The sequence below is a fragment of the Oryctolagus cuniculus genome, chromosome 15, assembly GCF_964237555.1.
Source record: "Oryctolagus cuniculus chromosome 15, mOryCun1.1, whole genome shotgun sequence".
Classification (NCBI taxonomy): domain Eukaryota; kingdom Metazoa; phylum Chordata; class Mammalia; order Lagomorpha; family Leporidae; genus Oryctolagus; species Oryctolagus cuniculus.
Genome location: NC_091446.1, coordinates 8,142,271 through 8,162,403, shown reverse-complemented (window position 1 = coordinate 8,162,403; position 20,133 = coordinate 8,142,271). Strand labels below are relative to the sequence as shown.

At 52.5% G+C, this 20,133-nt stretch overlaps 2 protein-coding genes across 3 annotated transcripts in view; both read left to right on the top strand.

Moving 5' to 3' along the window:
• LOC138845491 (ATPase PAAT-like) overlaps positions 1-9,767 on the top strand; it is a 16,178-nt gene extending 6,411 nt beyond the window's left edge. The window contains exons 2-3 of the mRNA XM_070058319.1: positions 1,300-1,682; positions 8,693-9,767. Of these exons, the coding sequence (XP_069914420.1) occupies positions 1,300-1,682; positions 8,693-8,927 (618 nt within the window). The 3' untranslated portion in view covers positions 8,928-9,767. The remainder of the gene's footprint in view (positions 1-1,299; positions 1,683-8,692) is intronic.
• Positions 9,768-10,086: 319 nt separating this feature from the next.
• Positions 10,087-14,233, top strand: LOC138845465 (protein FAM24A-like). 2 transcript variants are annotated; one of them, XM_070058298.1, is made up of 3 exons: positions 10,087-11,166; positions 12,872-12,998; positions 13,907-14,233. In XM_070058298.1, exons 2-3 carry the CDS (start codon positions 12,883-12,885, stop codon positions 14,076-14,078), a joined length of 288 nt encoding a protein of 95 aa, XP_069914399.1. In that variant the 5' UTR covers positions 10,087-11,166; positions 12,872-12,882; the 3' UTR covers positions 14,079-14,233. The 2 variants fall into 2 exon arrangements, with proteins under 2 accessions (XP_069914399.1, XP_069914400.1); XM_070058299.1 differs by lacking the exon at positions 10,087-11,166 and adding an exon at positions 11,359-11,374.
• Positions 14,234-20,133: the final 5,900 nt, after the last annotated feature.

Genomic DNA, 20,133 nt, shown 5'->3' with positions numbered 1-20,133 from the left:
TTTTTTTTTTTTTTTTTTTTTTTTTTGGACAGGCAGAGTGGATAGTGAGAGAGAGACTATCTCACCCTCCAGTGGCCGCCACGGCTGGCGCGCTGCAGCCGGCGCACCGCACTGATCCCGATGGCAGAAGCCAGGTGCTTCTCCTGGTCTCCCATGGGGTGCAGGGCCCAAGCACTTGGGCCATCCTCCACTGCACTCCCGGGACACAGCAGAGAGCTGGCCTGGAAGAGGGGCAACCGGGACAGAATCCGGCTCCCCAACTGGGACTAGAACCCGGTGTGCCGGCGCCACTAGGTGGAGGATTAGCCTATTGAGCCGCGGCGCCGGCCATACCATACATTTTTTGTTGTTGTTTGAGGTATCAGAGAGAAATAAATGAGTCTTTCCATTATGACTGAATAAAGCCCCTAGAGGAAAAAGAAAGTTGTCTGATGTTCAAATATTGTTAAGTTTAACAATAAATAATCTGTCTTACCCAGGGGCATTTTAAAATTTATTCAAAACTTGGATTCAGTAGAACAAGTTAAATTGACAGCAGGTTAACATTTCTCAGGTGTCCAGCGTGTGGGGCAGTGAACGGAGCTGGAGGATTCTTGACATTAGGGTCTCCCCAGCCCCCACTTCCTTGGCCCTCATTACTCCCTTTCCGTCCTTGTCTGTCCCTAATGCATTTCTCACCATCTACATCCCCGTATTATATTTGTTTTTAAGATTTATTTTTTATTTAAAAGACAGAATGACACAGAGGGAGGGAGGGAGAGAGAGAAAGAGAGAGAAAGGATCTTCCATCTGCTGGTTCACTCCCCAAATGGCCACACTGGCCAGGCTGAAGCCAGGAGCCAAGAGCTTCTTCCAGATCTCCCATGTGGGTGCAGGGCCTCAAGGACTTGAGCCATCTTCTACTGCTTTCCCAGGCCATAGCAGAGAGCTGGTTTGGAATTGGAGCAGCTGGGACTAGAACCGGCGCCCATATGGGATACTGGCGTTGCAGGCAGCAGCTTTACCCACTGTGCCACAGCACTGGCCCCAGGGATATATTTTTAGAAGACACTGCAGTGAAGGGATTAAAGAGCCCTGACCGTGGGGGTGGGTGGCCTGAGGGCCGGTCCCCGCCCTGTCCCTTAGAAGCCGATTGCCGTGGCCGGGTCCCTTTGGCCTTGGCCTCCCCCACTGAGTGCTGGATTACTGTTGCTGTGTGCCTGGCTTCCTGAGCCAGTCAAGCGGGCAGTGCCTCCCCGGGGAGTCGCCCAGAGCAGCCGCACAAGTCTCACTGCTCGCCTTTCCTCCTTGCCTTGTCAGAACCGGATTCCCGTCGGGGAGCAGCTGCAGGCGGTCCTGGGGAGCCCTGGGTACCAGCATCTGGGCGCGCTGCAGTCCCCAGCGGCTGCGGGAGCCCCCGCCAAGTCAGCATGCACACCTGTGCCTGTCGGGACTGTGCTGGCACCCGGTGACACCACGGGAAGCGCACAGGTGCACGGTGGAGAAAACGCGGCAGCCCTGGACGGGTGCAGAACGGAGCCCCAGACCTGCTCCGCCCTCGCAAGTGAGCTGAGAACTGCGGTGTCAGAGAAGGCAGGCGACGAGCCCGGCGTGCTGCCCTTCCTGCAGACCCTGTGTGGCCAGCTCAGCCGTGTCCGCGTGGCCGGAGCCGCCGAGCGCCGGGAGGGCCGAGCGCCACTCGCGTAAGTCCTTTCTTAGGTGTGGAGGTGGAGCCTCCAAGGACGCGAACGCTGGTGTCTAAGCACCGCTCCAGAATCGCGGCGTGTGTGTTCCGTCACCTCACAGCAGAGGGGCCTCAGAGCGGCAGGTGCTGTCCGAGCTCAGGGAGCGGGACCAGGGGACTGTCCACGCTCCTGATTTGACCTCCCTGCCATTCTACCGGATTTCCGTGTAAATCTTGTCTGGCCTGGACTGATGTTGCAGTCATCAAAAACCTCCATTCATAACTATTTACAGGGGGGATGGGGATCCGCAGCCCACGGCCGTGTACAGCCGTGAAATCACTTGGCCTGGCCCTGCCAAGGCAGCCCTGGGCAGTATCTGAAATTCAGTACATCTGCAGTCAGCTAATTTTTAAGTTGATAATTTTGTATGACCCGCAGGTGATGTTATAAATACCCAAATGGCCCTCTGCAGAGAAAGGTTCCCTACCCCTTAATTACAGTTTATAGGCCCTTATACTGTGGTCTGATAGTTTAGTTTTTGGCTGTCTTGGCTTGATTGCAAAATAGCTAAGTATTTTGGTTTTTCCCCATACTTTCCATTGATGTAACGTGTTAAAACGTTGCCCTGTACTAGAATTCAGGACTCCAGTCACACTCCTGGCTTGTGTATTTTGCCTTATTGTATACATCTTTTAGCTTAGTTTTTTTATGTGTAAAGTGAGGTACTTATATTTGTTGGGATTTTTAAGTCTTCCATAGTGTTAAAATTTTATAAATTTAGTTATCTGTTGAAAACAGGTCGTTCCTTCTCGCCACAGACGTGGGAAGACAGCAGTAACTCTCGGTGGTGGGTGGGCAGCAGTGATGTGGTTGTCACACAGGATGGCAACAAAGAAGGAGAAAAGGAAAGCTTAACTGGGTTTTAAAAACCGCTGAAGACTCCTCTGGGTGCAGCCAACATGGCATATCCCGTTCCTCGCGGTCTTCCTTATGTGGTAAAAATCCCTAAACACAGCAAACCTGCAAATACTCTGAAAGGGGGAATGAAGAATCAGACAGCTTACAGATCATGGGATTTGAGGCACAACAGAGTGGTGTTTGGCCTTCCGTGTACAGTAGGAGTCGACGCTGCAACCTGGGACAAGCAGTGGGCACAGAATGTGAGCGGCTGAACAAGTCCCGTTCCTTCTAGCACGAGATGCAGTAAAGGGAGTCCTGAGGAAGCAAGTCTTTCAACAGCTCCTGCTCAGTGGCACAGGCCTGCGAGCCCGCCCTCCCTGCTGGGTGGGAAAAGGCGGTGGTGCCCTGGTCAGTACGCTGGATGGGGAGGTGCTATTCCACCAACTCGGAGCACGGCAGCCGCACTCTGGTTCCGCTGTGGGAGTGGTGTGGACAGAGCCGGGAAGCTGACCGTCCACTTGCCTGAATCACGTGGAAGTGGTGTGGACAGAGCCGGGAAGCTGACCGTCCACTTGCCTGAATCACGTGGAAGTGGTGTGGACAGAGCCGGGAAGCTGACCGTCCACTTGCCTGACGCACGTGGGAGTGGTGTGGACAGAGCCGGGAAGCTGACCGTCCACCCCTGCTCGCCTGACGCACGTGGGAGTGGTGTGGACAGAGCCGGGACGCTGACCGTCCACCCCTGCTCTCCTGCACGTGGTGCTTTGGTTCTGAGTGGCAGATGTCACCCTCTGCAGGGGAGGACAGCAGGCCTTTAATTCTGGGGCAATATCGGAGGGGGAGGAGGCGGCGTGTGGGGCTGCAAACCTACTCAAAGCAGCAAAACGGTTGGCGTTTTCCCAAAACTGACGAAGGGTTCCCGAAGCGGAATGAACTCTACTCAGGGTGGATCCAGAGAAATCTGTGCAGAACACGTGATAGTCTGCTGAGCCCTGAAGACTAAGCAGGCCTCCCAGAAAGACGGGACGCTTAAAGCTGGCTTCATCTCAAGTGGAGCCCAGGAAGAAGGGACAGCTTTTCTAAGTCCTGAAAGAAAAACTGTCAGTCACAGATTCTGTACCAGCAAAGATATACTTTTGGAATGAAACAGGCATCCTGGCATGAATGAAAACTAAGATTATGATTATTTACCGCTGAGGGATGGAGCCACAGCCCGAGATCCGCATCGCTAGGACGTTGTGGCGCTGTGTGAGCACCTCCGAACACACCTGCACGGTGCTGTTGACACCCTGAACACAGCTGCACAGCCTGGTGGTAGAGGTCAGTCACACAACCTGGCCTCTTGGTGCACCAAGAGATGCAGTAAACACAGGATATTTGAGGCCGATGCAGTGTAATGCGGCATACTGTTCTACAATAAAAAAATTTTAATGAGTAAAATGAATACACAGAAATAACAAAATACAGTGCATAGCTACTTATTATCAAGTGTTCAGATACTTGACGCAGTTGCACGGCTGTACTTTCACACGGTTGACAGCAAAGATTGATCTCACCAGCATCACCGTGAACACAAGAGTGACGCATCACACCGCAGTGTATGGTGACACAAAACAACAGACTTTCAAAATACATAAAGCAAACCCTGATAGACCGAATAGGAGTAGATATTTCCACAGTTGGAGTTCAGCAGCCTACTCAGAACTGAACAGTGCCGTCAGCCGTCAGTGTCTGGGTGAAATTCACAGGACACGCAGCAACAGCAGAATGTGCCTCCTTCTCCAGTGCCCGCTGGTGTGGGCCACACCCTCGCTTATAAACCAAATCCCCACAAATGAAAAAGAATTTAAATCCAAACTCCTGCAATTAAAAACAATCAAAATAGAATATCCTCTGACCATAAAATCAAATTAGAAGTCAATTACCAAAAGACCAAAAGAAAATTTCCAAACCCTTATAAATTAAACAGCATATTCAAAGAGGAGGTCTCAAAGGCAATGCAAATACGTAGAACTGAATGAAAATAAAATTACAGCACATGCAAGTTTGTGCGATGGACCTGAATCGGTGCAGAGCGGGGTGGTGAAGGAAGACCCCAGGAAGAGACCAGCAAGGTCGCCAGCTAAACCTGCTCCTCCACAAGTGGGAACAAAGCCACAGAAGACAGGAGAGGGTAAGCCCTCAGACGCAGTAGTAGAGGCTAAGAGAGCAGAGGAAAGAGCAGGTGCAAGTGGCTGACTCAGGACTGACCTGCAAGAAACAGAAGCAGAGAGAAACAAGCCAAGTCTGTTACTCCTATAATGTCTTGTCAGTAGTCCCACATCTCTTGCGTAATCCAGAACAGTTAATAAATATTTATTTGAAAGGCAGAATGAGAGAGGAAGAGACGTAGAGCTTCCGTCCACTGGTTCACTCCCCAAACGGCTGCCGCAGTCAAGGCTGGGCCAGGCTGAAGCCAGGATCCATCCAGGTCTCCCACATAGCTAGCAGAGACCCAAGTACTGGGCCAGGCGCTGTGGCAGCTCTCTGCTCTGGCCTGGGAAAGCAGCAGCAGATGACCCACGTCCTTGGGCCCCTGCACCCGTGTGGGCAACCTGGAAGAAGCTCCTGGCTCCTGGCTTCGGATCAGCACAGCTCCAACCATTGTAACCATTGCAGGAGTAAACCAACAGATGGAAGACCTTTCTTTCTCTCTCTCTCCCTCCCTCCTCTCTGCCTCTGCCTCTCTGTAACTCTGCCTTTCAAATAAATAAATAGATCTTAAAAGAAAAAACACCCGGGCCATCTTGCATTGCTTTCCCAGGAGCGTTATCAGGAAGTGAATCAGAAGCAGACCGGCTGGAACTGGAATCAGCCTCTGATGAGGAATGCAAGGATCTCAAGCAGTGGCTTTATCCATTGACTCGCAACACCATTCCCTAAAGAATAGTTTTATCAACTGTTTCATCCAGTGTTTCAAGTTTACAAATGGAGAGGGAGAGAGAGAGGTGAATTCATTAGCTGGCTGTGTATTTCATGGGAGCCCTTGACTGTGTTGGGTGTCAGCTCAAGATTCCGTAGGTGGGTGGGAGGTGGTTCTATATCCTGTAGTTCAGGGCGTATTCAATGGCCGTGTGGATTATAGCCATGCGTTTAATCTGTTTTGAACACGTGAGATTCCTTCTATTCCCATGTTGTTTTAGTAGAATCGTTTCCTAAAGAAAACCACTCTTTTTTTTTTTCTTTTTATTTGAGAGGTAGAGTTATAAACAATGAGAGAGACAGAGAAAGGTCTTCCTTCCATTGGTTCATGCCCCAAATGGCCGCTATCGCCGGCGCTGCGCTGATCCGAAGCAAGGAGCCAGGTGCTTCTCCTGGTCTCCCATGGGGTGCAGGGCCCAAGCACTTGGGCCATCCTCCACTGCACTCCCTGGCCACAGCAGAGAGCTGGCCTGCAAGAGGAGCAACCGGGACTAGAACTGGTACCTATATGGGATGGTGGCACCACAGGCAGAGGATTAACCAAGTTAGCCACAGCACTGGCCCCAGAAAACCACTTTTGATCTTGCTCATTTCCCCATCAGAATTGTGTGTACTTTTCTAATAATTTTGTCAGTATGAAAGATTTAAAACTTGACTGTGAAGTATATATAATATTGTGAGTTTTTAGGACTTCTGATGTAATAGCCTACACTTGAAAATATTAGGAATTGATATTCTCTTAAGGAGAATTTGCCTGCAAATTTTGAGCTAGAAAGTCACTGGAATAACGTGAGAAAACAATTCCAGTACGTGACTGCAGACTTGTGGTACAGACATTCAGAAAAACAGACAGATGGAAACAGCTGCGTCCTCGTCACCCGCCACAGCCTCGGGGTGGAAGAATGACGAGAGCACTGGCCGCTGCGAAGGTGCGGGGAGGCTGGACCTCTCGGACGTTGCTGGCGAGGCTGTTAAACGCACAGCAGTTTCGGAAAACAGCTTGTCAGGTTTCTTAAAAAACTAAACAGACTGGGCCGGCGCCGTGGCTCAATAGGCTAATCCTCTGCCTTGCGGCGCCGGCACCCCAGGTTCTAGTCCCAGTTGGGGCACCGGATTCTGTCCCGGTTGCCCCTCTTCCAGGCCAGCTCTCTGCTGTGGCCCGGGAGTGCAGTGGAGGATGGCGCAAGTGCTTGGGCCCTGCACCCCATGGGAGACCAGGAGAGGGACCTGGCTCCTGCCTTCGGATCAGTATGATGCGCTGGTCACAGCGCGCCGGCCTCAGCGGGCATTGGGGGGTGAACCAACGGAAAAAGGAAGACCTTTCTCTCTGTCTCTCTCACTGTCCACTCTGCCTGTCAAAAAAAAAATAACAGCAAAAAACTAAGCAGACTTAGCACATACGGCAGAAGTCGCACTGCCCTGCTGGACGCTCACGACGTGAGACTGTCCACACAGAAGGCTGTGCCTGGTGGTTCATAGCAGCGTTACCTGGAATAGCCAGCAAGTGGGAAAAAAACAACGCATCCCGTATTTGTCCAGCGGTGAAACAAGCAGAGCACACACCAAGGAGTCCTCGCCCAGAAAACAGTGAGCTGATGCCCGCAGCAGCTCAGGGGACTACGCCAAGTGAAGAAGCTCGCAGAAGACGGCATGCGCATGACTGCACTTACGCAGCGTCCCCAGCTGGGGAAGAAGCCAGTGCTGCCAGGGTTGCGGAGGGCCGGGTGGGGGGTGCCTGTAAGGCCGGAGCACAGGCAGAGCTTGTGGTGCAGGAGAGTTCTGTAGCTTGATGCTGACGGAGGCTGCCTGAACCTGCACGGCAACATCTGGCTTAGAACCACAGTAGCCTCTCCCTCCTCCCTGGCTTCACTTCAGTTCCCCACAGTCAGCCATGGGCTGAGAATGCAGCCGGGAACGTTCCAGAAATAAACAGTTCACAAGTGTTCTGTTGCACGCCATTCTGAGTAGTGTGATGGGGTCTCTGGTCATCCCCCTCTGTCCTGCCTGGAATATGAACCTGTTGTCTGGCGTCTCTGAGTGCACACGTCACCTACCCACTCTCCCTCGGTAACCGTGTTAGTCACCAGGCCAGCCCTGGCTTGTGTGGCAGTTCAGTCTGTTTTACTTAATAATGACCCCAGAGCCCAAGAATGGTGCTGCTGGCAGTGTGGATGTCCCAGGGGAGCTGGGCAGTGCAGAGGTCAAAGCTCTTGACTTAAGGAATTCTTGGCCGGTGCCGTGGCTCACTAGGCTAATCCTCCGCCTGCAGCGCCAGCACCCCAGGTTCTAGTCCCGGTTGCTACTCTTCCAGGCCAGCTCTCTGCTGTGGCCCGGGAGGGCAGTGGAGGATGGCCCGAGTGCTTGGGCCCTGCACCCGCATGGGAGACCGGGAGGAAGCACCTGGATCCTGGCTTGGGATCGACACAGCGCTGGCCGTGGTGGCCATTTGGGGAGTGAACCAACGGAAGGAAGACCTTTCTCTCTGTCTCTCTCTCACTGTCTACAACTCTCTCTCTCTCTCTCTGTCTCTGTCTCTCTCACTGTCTTAACTCTGCCTGCCCCCCCCCCAAAAAAAGGAATTCTTAAAAAGCGGTATGCTGAGGTTGCTTTTTCTTTTCTTTGAAAGGTAGAATTGGAGAGAAAGAGCGAGATCCTGCATCTGCTGGTTCACTCCCCAAGTGGCCACAACAGCCAGGGCTGGTCCAGGCCCAGGGAGGATCCAGGAGCTTCTTCTGAATCTCCCACCTGAGGGGTAGGGCCCAAGCGTGTGGGCCATCTTCCACTGCTTTCCCAGGGTGCATTATCAGGGAGTTGGCTCAGAAATGGAGCAGCCGGGACAGGAACCAGGGCCCGTATGGGATGCCCACTTGGCAGGCAGTGGCTTACCCACTGTGCCACAACCCTGACCCGCCTGCAAGCATTTTAAGGGTTCATCTTCGGTTTTGTACTTCGTAACTATTTAAAGAATTAAACAAATCAGAATGTGTTGGGCATTCAAGACTATGATTACATATTGTGCGTGCATCATGGAACCTGGACAGGTGTCACACGGAGACAGAACAGTTGTGCAGGCACATCTCAGCCGTGTGTGTTGACTGCTTGTCCATATGGCCTCGGGTTTTTCACACACTTTTAGGGAAAATTGATTTTTTTCATTTTATTTTTAGAATGGAAACACAGCCTGTTTGCTCCTACTTGGAGAAGATTCTTTCCAAAAACATGGAGCTGATGGAAAAGAAACTCATGGACTACATTGATGAGCGGGTGCGCAGACTGCAGGAGCACGTGGACCGCCAGCTGGCCGTGGTGGTGGACCTGCTGCAGAGCCCCAGCGCCCCGCCCGCGGGGCTGCCTCTGCCGCGCTGCGACTCTGGGGAGAGACTTTCCAATGGAGAGCGATGAGCGCTGTCCTACACGCCGTGTCCCGGGGGTATTTATTGCGTATTTATTGCAAAGCCAGACCCAGCGCCCTGAGAAGCAGGTGTTCAGAGTCCTCTGAAGGATCGCCGTCTTGCCTAACGTGACCTCAGTGTCCATCTGCGCCGCGCCCGTCACTGCAAATCCAGTTGTGTACACTAGGAGTTCACACGATGCGGTCATGAAGGAGGTTTGTGTGCGGTATTTCTCACTCTTACAGAAATTTATACATGCCTCTGATGTTTAAGTGTTCAAAGTGTCTACAAGACTGCCGATGCAAAACTTTAGTTTGTATTGTATGTTTGATTGAAGTACTATTTTAATTTATACGAAGACTTTATTTTAGATTTTGAGAGTATGAAAAGAATACTTAAGAGTGGCTGTCAGTATTTTTTTTCCCATTTGATTGTTCTTGGAAAATTGAGTACCTGGACCTGGAACCCTTCATTTCAGACATTAACTTCTTATATTGCTCTTTGCATTTAAAAAATGAGATGTTTTGCTTGTGTGAAATTAGTGTCTATGGAGGCCCTCATGTGACATTGGAGTAGCAGGAAAGTGAAAGTCGCACTGGCCTGTTCCTTGTTAGGATTGTAGCTTTGGACGTGTGTTTACTAAATACCCCTTTCTGAGCCGGCGGGTTCCCCTGTCCCTTTCTGGGCTGGTTCAGCGCCTGGCAGGCTGGAGCCCTCCGCTGAGGGACAGAGGCTGTGAGTCGGGAGATCAGGGTTCCCTGTCAGGGTTCACGTGCAGAGCTTACAGCTGCCGTGTGTGTCGAAGGGTCATGTATTTTGCATCTATAAATAAAAACATGTACTCTGGAAACTACTTGTCTGAAGTAGGTATTTTTTCTTTTTTTAAGTTTTTATTTTTTATTTATTTGAAAGGCATAGAGACACACAGAGATAGAGAGAGGGGGGTCTCCCTTTTTGCTGATTCACTCCCCAAATGCCCACAATAGCTAGAGCTGGGCCAGGCTAAAGCCAAGGGTCCACAGCTCAGTGTGGGTCACCCCGTGCGTGGCAAGATCCAGGGTCCACAGCTCAGTGCGGGTCACCCCGTGCGTGGCAGGATCCAGGGTCCACAGCTCAGTGCGGTCACCCCGTGCGTGGCAGGATCCAGGGTCCACAGCTCAGTGTGGTCACCCGTGCATGGCAGGATCCAGGGTCCACAGCTCAGTGCGGGTCACCCCGTGCGTGGCAGGATCCAGGTGCTTGAGCCATTAGCTGCTGCCTTGCAGGTGGGCACTCGAGGCTGGAGTCAGAGTGGAGCCAGAGCTCCAGCCCAGGCACTCCGGTGGGGGCAGGCTTCCCAGGCAGCGTCTTAACCGTTCCCAGAAACACCTGTCTCTCATCTAACTTAAGATGTTCATTTTTATGAAAAAGGACACTTTGTATTCTTGATATTTTGGTGAATCTAGTTCTTTAACAGGAGAACTAGCCTGTAGAGTTCATTTGTGAACAGAGCTCTCCTTAGACTTCTGGGTTATTTCTGGGGATTATATTTACACTCAGCAGCGGGGAGCAGACGAAAGGCGTCTACACCACCTTCTCTGCACCTGGAGTCTCCTGTTTTAACTTCACTGTAAATACCAGCTGGGACGTACTCCATTCATTGGCTGGATTTTAAGTCCCGTAAAATCATACAGACCTAAGTAGAACAGGTATCCTAGTCGCCTTTTGTTTTTGTAACCCTTTTAACTGTAAAGTATGAACATCTTCCGTGGTCACTGAGTGTGTGCTTGGATCCTAATTAATGGCTCCATGTTCATTGTGTAACTAACATAAAAAGCTACCCCACCTTCTATAATATTTAACTTTTAATTTGTAGCATCCCCACATTTCTGTGTCTTTTAAATTGAACTCTTACACCAGTTTTGGATTAGCAGTCAGACCCCGAAAATTACTGGAGGAAATGAGAGCCGAGAAGGCAGAGATGTAGAATTAGGCGATTGGATGCGCTGTTTCTGTTCCGTGGGAGCTAAGAGACTTGGGCACAGAGGAGAATTCAGAACTCTGTGAGGCAGGCGGCAGGAGAGCTGACGTCACACAGCCTGCAGCATGGAAGGCGAGTGAGTGCGCCCTGCGGGGGTGGCACGAGACCGCGCTCCCAGAAGCCAGCGCCTCGACTCTGGATCCCACTTCTTCCCAGCGGGACTGCTAGCGCCTCCTCTCTCAAAGTGCAGGGCTCAGAAGTTCCTGATAGAATCTCCCGTCTCCTGAAGGTGCGTCCATGGGGTGGGGGCTGGGGGAGGGGAATCTCCCGTCTCCTGAAGGTGCGTCCATGGGGTGGGGGCTCGGGGGGGGGAAATCTCCCGTCTCCTGAAGGTGCGTCCATGGGGTGGGGGCTTCGGGGGGGAGAATCTCCCGTCTCCTGAAGGTGCGTCCATGGGGTGGGGGCTTCGGGGGGGGAGAATCTCCCGTCTCCTGAAGGTGCGTCCATGGGGTGGGGGCTGGGGGGGGGGACTTATTCTTTCCTGATAGAATCTCCTGTCTCCTGAAGGTGCGTCCATGGGGTGGGGGCTTGGGGGGGTGGGGGGTACTTGTTCTTATTTTGTTGGGTTTTTTTTAGTGAAATGGTCTCAGTCCAGCTCTGGAGGGCTGACCTTAGTAAACATGCTTAGAGGGCGGATTGTCTGTGCTCTCCTAGCTCACTGTTCAACTAAGGAAACTGCTGATTCCACGCGATTCGGATTTCCTGGAGGATTTTGTTAGGAGGAAGCACATAGCAAGGAGACTTGTGGGCTACTAGAAAGTCGGAATGAGGGACAAGAGGCTCCTCGGGGCTGGGCTGTGGTCTGCGAAGGCCATTCCCGGCTGAGCCTGGATCAGGTGTGGCTGGACGCTGGTGGATTCTCCCTAGAGCCGGCGCTGGCAGGACCCGGCTGTCAGCGGGAGACTGATAACCTGCTTTCCCCAAACGCAAGTCAGTTAGAAAAGGTCTGCGTATTCCCAGTGTTCTTAACATTTTGGGGGAAAAAATGAAGTTCCTTAGTCTCATTTAAAAAAAAAAAACATTTGTTTATTTGAGAGGCAGATTTGGGGGTGGGGGGGCCTTCCATCCACTGGTTTACTCCGCAAATGGCCGCAGTGGCCAGAGCTGGGCTGATCAGGAGCCAGGAGCTTCTTCTGGGTCTCCCACGCGGGTGCAGGGGCCCGAGCACTTGGCCCATCTTCCACTGCTTTCCCAGGCCATTAGCAAGGAGCTGGATGGGAATTGGAGCAGCCTGGACTGGAACCGGCTCCCACATGGGTGCTGGCACTACAGACAGAGGCTTAACCTACTACACCAAGGCACCAGCCCCCATAGGCTCATTAAGTATTTTCCTTAAGATGTATTTACTTGAAAGGCAGCGTGACAGAGATCTTCCAATTTCGGCTCATTCCCCAAATGGCTGCAATGGCCAGTGCTGGGGCAGACTAAAGCCCGACCTCCATCCGGGTCTCCCACGTTACCTGTCGGGGCCCGAGCACGTGAGCCATCTTCTGCTTTCCCAGGCTCGTTAGCGGGGAGCCGGGTGGGCAGCAGAGCCGTGAACGGGCACTCAGGGTATTCTGACCTCGTGGTGCCAGCTTAGCCCACAGTGCTGCCTCCTGCCAATTCCCAATTAGGTGACGAGTGATTTCTATTCCTATCAGGAAATAAACGCAAGCCCATTTGATACTTGGGGTGCGCGCCACTGCCCCGCACGCCACTGCCCGTGGAAGGTGAAGGTTTTCCCCGTGTCTGTGCCACTGCTTCCTCCTTCCTGCACCCACATTGCCATCCCTTGTCATCCACAAATGAACCCCTTTACCCGCCCCTGGGAGGCAGAGTCACGGTCTACACAGGGAAGGAAGGCTCTGTGGGACCCTTGGGACGCACCCTGGGCTGCTTGTGGCTGCGCGACAGGGCGGCTGCGTTCACTGTTGCCTGCCTCTCTCTGCCAGGTCGGGAAAAGATGTTTGACCTCAAGACCAAGGTGATGATCGGCATTGGCAGCAGCCTGCTGCTGGCCGCCGTGGTGCTGATAGGGGTTGTCATCGGCCTTTACATCAAAGTGTCCGACGCGCTGAAGTGAGTCACATGGGTGGGAGTGGACAGCGCCCCCTCACGGGGGCCCTGGGCTCGCTGCTTGGCCAGGGTCGCTGCTTGCAGCTGTGACCTCCCCCTGGCTGAGCTCACCAAGAGCAGTCGGGAGAGGCCAACGCAGGGCGGGTGGGGTCTCGGGCTGCCTCCCCCCTGACTTGGGCTCCTGAGCTCGACCATAGAGTGTCCCCCGCCGGGGGCCATGCGTCAGCGCTGCTTTGCTGTCACCAGACCTCACTGGGTCTCTGTCAGGTGATGAGCTCGGGCCATGGCCGAGCCTCCCCCGTCCTGGGCGCTGGAGCCTGAACCCTCCCTGGGGGATGCTGTGGGCGTGAGCCTCTGCTGCCTGTTCACGCAGGGGGTGGGCGAACTGACCTCTCGCCCCAGCTGGGAGCTCCCAGGGCTTCCTTGCTCACGGCCAGCGGTCCTGAGGACGGTGAGGTGGGCCCATAAGGACAGACGTCCTATAGAGGACAGCCGGAGAGGCGGTAGGTCAGCTGAGAGATGTCCAGCGTTAGGGGAGAGGAGCTTGCAGGCATGGGCGACGTTGGTTGTCGGAGCAGCCGTGTCCCGCTGCAGGGAGCCGGGTGGTGAACCCCGGAGCCCGGGCAGAGCCGTCTGCAGCACCTTCCCCTCATCCCTGCTCGCACAGCGGGCTGCCCCTGGCTGGCAACCCGCTCTCCCTTGCTTTCGGAACCTGAGTTTACCTGCACAGCATCGTAGGAGGGGAGGGGACCGAGGGAACTTGGCACAGAGGCAGAGAGCTTTAACCTAGGGCTGGTGGCGCCTGCTTGGCGGGCTGAAGCCCTGAATTCCCTGCCACCCTGAGAATTGTCGGAGAGGCTGGGGAGGAAAGAAAAATTCTGACCCCGACTTTGTGTTTGTCGTTTCCCTAGAGCTGCAAAGGAACCTGCTGTTTGTGGAACCAAGCATTCAACCAAGGTCTTCCCGGGAAAAACCAACCCCACGGATTCCTGTCGTGCGCTCCCATGCTGTGATGACTGTAACGTGTATGCGAATTTCGACCCCCTGCCACCTTGCTCCTGTGCAACCAACGAGGGACTCTGACTCGGGAAATGTGGGCACTAAAATCTTCATGAGCAGTATTTCCCTCTTATTAGAATGTCCTACTATCCAATCAGGTTCTGTAGTATTTACATTACACGATTTCTGTACAATGTTATTTTATGTGCTTTTGAGTAAATGTATGGTATTAAAGAGAACCTGTGTCTAGTGTCGCATTCGCTGTCAACATCCCTGTTCAAGAGTACGCGTTACCCACGAGGACCTGGAGCAAGGTGTTGGGGCCATTACGCTGCCAGGAAGAAGGAGAGCCCGCGAGGACAGTCCCTGTTGGTCTTGGGGCGTTTGCAGTCTGAGCCCTGGCCAACGGTGCCAGGCTGGGGTGGAGCGCCGGGCTCCTGCCCCCCACCCAGCTCCTCCCTGCAGACAGTGCTGCGTTGTCCTGAAGGGGGCGCCATGGGTTGGGCGAGACGGAGGTCAGGCAGGCAGGACATCTCTGGTGAAAATGGTCTGCCCTGGTCCTGATGGGGCTGAGCTCAGCGTCCTCAAGAGAACTCAGAAGACCTGCGATCCCTCCTGGTCACGCCTGCCTTCGCCCTGACGTGACCTGTGCTGACCTGGCCACTCGTGTCTGCAGTGTCCCGGGGACCTCCAGCCCAAGGCCAAAGCCCAGGCTCCCTTGACCACAGTGGGGGCAGTGCTTCTGCTCTGCAGCCCCCTGTGTCCTGGCTCCTTCCGCGGAGCCTCTCGGAGCACACACTGGTCAGCAGGGACAGTGGACTCCTCCTCCCCCTCCCGCTCAGGTGAGCACCTGGCGGGATGCCTGAGTGACCCGGCTGGACCCAGAGTGCCTGTGCCACCCCTGCCTCCCCAACCCTGCAGTCCTGGGACTCGAATGGCTTCCATTCTTGGAGGACTGTGGAGGCCTAAGGAGTCAGCGTCGTCACTGTCCAGGCAAAGGCTCAGTCCCGCGAACAATTTCCCAGGGCCTGCGTGGGCCAGCTGCTGGGGGTCCCCGTGCCAAGCTTTAGCTGGGCCCGGCTGCAGACCCTCCTGGAAGGGGTCAGGGACACAGACCGGCTGTTGGGGATTGTTGGTCACAGTCCAGTCTCCTGGCTGCTAGGTTCTCATGGAAGTTCGCGCCTGGGTGGCTGGAGCGGACACGTCTCCCTGCACATGGCCAGGATCTTATCTGCCCGGGTGGATATGAAACTTGGATCTGCATAAAAACCGGAGGTCCCCACGCCTCTCAGGAGTGGAGGCTGTGAGAAGGCTCTGGCTCTTTCCGTTTTTCCTAAAAGCAGATGGGTTTAAACTGCCCCAGTATACTCACACATCAATGATAGCAAGACCACAATGAAAGTACCGGAGTTGGTTTCCTAATTTAATGCAGGCTCAAATTCAGCTTCAGAGAAGGTTGCTGTCTTGTAAAAGAACAGATGCAAAGGCTTAGCCCATGTTAATCTTAACTGAAGACTGTTTCTCTAAAAAATCTTTGGGGGGCCAGCACGGTGGTGCAGTAGGTTAATCCTCTGCCTGCAGTGCCGGCATCCCATATGGGCGCTGGTTCGAATCCCACTTGCTCCTCTTCCAATCTAGCTCTCTTGTGGCCTGGGAAAGCAGTGGAAGATGGCCAAAGTCCTTGGGACCCTGGACCCGCATGGGAGACTCGGAAGAAGCTCCTTGCAGGACACTCGGCATCACCTCCTCGACATTGTTACAACTGAACCCAGAAGTTCCCTGGGCCCCCGGCCATAGGAAGCTCCCGAAATCCCCAGGAAGGAATAAATCACTAGTGATGGAAAAGCCCCTAAGCCGGCATCAGTGGGCCTCAGGTTTTTCTCCTCGACTGCAATCCTCAGCTAATACCTGACCTACTCGCCACTGCTCCTCTGCAGTGAACTTTATTTTTAAAAAAGATTTATTTAGGGGTCAGTGCTGTGGCATAGCAGGTTAAGCCGCGGCTGCGGCACGCGCATCCCATGTGAGTGCCAGTTCGAGTCCCTGATGCCCCACTTCTGATCCAGCTCCCTGCTGATGAACCTGGGGAAATCAGCACAGGGTGGCCCCAGTGCTTGAGGCCCTGCTACCCTTGTGGGAGACTGGATGAAGCTCCTGGCTCCTGGCTTTGGCCTGGCTCAGCCCTGGCCATTGTGACCATCTGGGGTTTGAACTAGCAGATGGAAGATCTCTCTCTGTCTCTTCCTCTGTGTAACTCTGACTTCCAAATAAATAAATAAACCTTAAAATAAGCAAGATTGTCCTGTCTTAAGAAAGCTTGCATTGCTCCATTTTAGAACAAGTTCTTGAATGGGATCCTGGTTTATGTTATTACTACTTTAGGCACTAAAGTACATCACTTCTAAGTCAGTTACCTGGTAATAATTTGCCTATAATACAAGGAAATAGTTAGGTATTGGTTTCAATAATAAAAACAGTACATTCCAAACCAAAAGCCACATAGCTCATGGTAAATTATCAACGTATATTATGCTTAAAGTGTGACCTTTATCACTGACTGACGGAAATAAAATTAATCTCATGTATGTTTCGTGAAAACAAAACACTTTAAAAGTGAAATCTTATTTAGGCTGATAAAAGCTTTGTTAGAAAGCCTTAAACCTGATATTCTATCATGTGTTCTTACATCATGAAATAACTATTTTCTACTTGAATTTCCTTTTTTTTTTTTTTTTTTTGACAGAGTGGACAGTGAGAGAGAGAGAGACAGAGAGAAAGGTCTTCCCTTTGCCGTTGGTTCACCCTCCAATGGCCGCCACGGCCGGTGCACCGCACTGATCCGAAGGCAGGAGCCAGGTACTTATCCTGGTCTCCTATGCGGGTACAAGGCCCAAGCACTTGGGCCATCCTCCACTGCACTCCCAGGCCATAGCAGAGAGCTGGCCTGGAAGAGGGGCAACTGGGACAGAATCCGGCACCCTGACCAGGACTAGAACCCGGTGTGCCGGCGCCGCAAGGCGGAGGATTAGCCTATTGAGCCACGGTGCCGGCTTGAATTTCCTCTTGAACATTTTATATGTGTGTGTTTTAAAAACACCTGTCTTATAACATTAATTTTTTTTTTTTACCTGGACTGGCGTGGTGTAGCAGGTAAAGCCGTCGCCTGTGACGCTGGCATCCCATCTGAACACCGGGTCAAGTCCCGGCTGCCCCACTTCTGATCCAGCTCCCTGCTAACGGCCTGGGAAGTGCTTGGGCCTCTGCACTCACAAGGGAGACCCAGAAGAGGCTCCTGGCTCCTGGCTTTGGTCTGTCCCAGCCCTGGTTCTTGTGGCTAGCAAATAAAAGTAAATCTAAAAAACCTTTTTCAAAAACCTTTCCCAGCATATTTCTGGGTTGCAGTGCTACATTTCAATACATATATACAATTGTATATACATATATACACATATATATACATATATATACATGTATACACATTGTATATACATATATATACAATGTGTCCTGATCAAACCAGGGTCATCAACACCTCCCCTTCCTTGACCTTGCTTTACGACTGCAGCCTTGACACCCTTTTTTCTATCTGCTCATAAAACAGGTTACTGTGAACTACTGTCACCCCACAAAGCTGTGTAGAACTAGGACCTTACTCCTTTGATCCATTATCCAGATTCCTTCTCACCCTCCTGCCCCTCCCAGCCTCTGGTCATCACTTCGAGTACATTCACGAGACATGAAATTGTATCAGAGAGACACCTGCTCCACCATGTTTATTCCAGCACTGTTCACAACAGCCGAGATACGGAATCAATTAGATAACTGTACACAACCAGATGAATGGATAAAGGAAATGTGGTACATACACAGGGAGATATTATGCATCCATAGAAAAGAATGAAATCCTGTCACTTTCAGCAAAACAGATAGAATCGGGAGCCATCATGTTAAGTGAAATTGATGCCATTAAAATTAAGCCAGGGCTGTTCACCACTGGACAGCAGGTTCCCCAGAGGGAAGAGCGGATGCAAGGAAACAGGTGCATTTGAAAGGCCAGCAAACTTGGAGAGAAGCAGACACTTTTAGTCTCAAAAGTACTTTTCCCAATTTGCGAGCTGGCAGGAGGGTTTTTAAAAGGAGAAGAGGGGACTGGGAGAGGCTAGGGAAGATGACGGTTCAGCTGATTCGTCAAGCAGGTTCTCAGGGGTAGTGTCCGTACTCCTCTTGATGCCAACAGGTGGAGGCTCCTTTCACATAAGTCTGGCTGTTGGGCTGGCACTGGGGTACAGTGGGTTGAGCCACAACCTGAGTTGCTAGCACCTCATATCGGGGCAGTGATCTGAATTCTGATTGCTCTGCTTCCGATCCAGCTCCCTGACAACGCGCCTGGGAAAGCAGCAGCAGACGGCCAAGCGCTTGGGCCCCTGCACCCACGTGGGACACCAGGATGGGGTTGCAGGCCAAAGCCAGGAGCCAGGAGCTTCATCTGGGTCTTCCACGTGGGTGCAGGGGCCCGCAGACTTGGGCCATCTTCCACGGCCCTCCCACGCACATCGGTAGGAAGCTGTATTGGAAGTGGAGCAGCCAGGAATCGAACCGGTGCTTGCTCCCATGGGATGCTGGCGCCACAGATAGAGGTCCAGCCCCTGGAATTCTTAAGCAATCCCCATTGATCTGTTGAGCCAACCTTCTGATTAATGACAACATCAGCAGTTAGCTTTTGTTAATTAGGATGTAAAAAGCTGCAGGGGTCCGGGGAGTCGAGGTTAGAACCTAAAAGGGGAAGGAGGATGTATTCATGATGGGTTCAGAATGTCCCAGACACAGACACACACTTCACGTTCCTCCTCTGGCTGCTAAACAACCTGAACGCAGCACAGCGCAGCGCAGCGGCTCCTCTTGAAGGTCAACCCGCTTCGAGATCAGTGGTTTCCAAAGACACAGCCAGCCTTACGTCTGTAGAAGAAATGCCTCATTCCTTCCAGAAGCAGACTGGGAGCTGTCAGGGCTGGGCCAGAAGTGGGGCAGCCAGGACAGGAGCCGGCGCCCCTACGGGCTGAGGCACTGCAGGCAGCGGCTCTACCCCACAGCACAGCCCCGATCTCGCTTCTTTTCAGAAAGTAGGGAACGTAAATTCCAGAGCGGAGGGTCAGCTTGCTCAAGGGACGACTCTACCTTGGCTCCTTTGAGTCGTTTTCTCCTCCTGATCCGAGCCTCCGGCTGGAATGCGTGGCGCTTGTTAGGTTTTTAAGGATAAGCCACAAGGAAATAAAACTCTTTACAGCAATGTATTAGGTGGAAATGATTCCGGTATAAAGAAGTTCTGTGATCCCTGACTTTATTATTTGTATGAGTAGGATTCTGGCTCGTAACACATTATTTCTATGGCAAAACCCAAACAATAATAAATGAGCCCTCAAGCCATGGAGGAAATGTAGTGCGCGCTAAGTGAGGGGAGTCAGCCTGCAAAGGGGTGTTCAGTGGGTCGGGCTGCGCAGGCGTTCGCAGTGGGTAGGGCCGTGCGCGGGTGTTTGTGGTGGGAAGGGCTGCGCGCGTGCGGGCATTCAGTAGGTCTGGCCGGGCTTCAGTGGGCTGGGCTGGGCGCCAGCGTTCAGTGGGCCGGGCTGTGCCCGGGTGGCGGCAAAGCTCATACAGGGACTCTGCACTGTTCTCTCAATTTTACTGTGAACCTAAAACTGCTCTTTCTTTAAAGAAACAAAAATGAGGGGGCGCAGCGGGTTAAGGCCCCAGCCTACTGCACTGGCATCCGATATGGACACTGGTTCGAGTCCCCACTGCTCCTCTTCCAATCCAGCACCCTGCTAATGCACCTGGGAAAGCAGCGGAAGATGGCCCAAGAGCTTGGGGCCCTGCACCTGCGTGGGAGACCTGGACAAAGCTCCTGGCTCTGGCTGTTGCAGCCATTTGGGGAGTGAACCAGCGGATGGAAGACCTCTCTCTCTGTCTCTACCTCTCTCTGTAACTCTTTCAAATAAATAAAATAAATCTTTAAAAAATAAAGAAAACAAAATTAAATTCCTATTTAATTTATATTTAATAAATTTATTATTTAATAATTATTCAATTTTATAAGCACATTCACTACAAAGGGTTATATGATGGAGTTGCAAATTTGAAA

Excerpts from the sequence above, each read along its gene's own strand:
- LOC138845465 (XM_070058298.1), top strand. The coding sequence starts at position 12,883 with ATGTTTGACCTCAAGACCAAGGTGATGATCGGCATTGGCAGCAGCCTG. Across the intron at positions 12,999-13,906 it reads AAAGTGTCCGACGCGCTGAA|AGCTGCAAAGGAACCTGCTG; the intron begins GTGAGTCACATG and ends TCGTTTCCCTAG.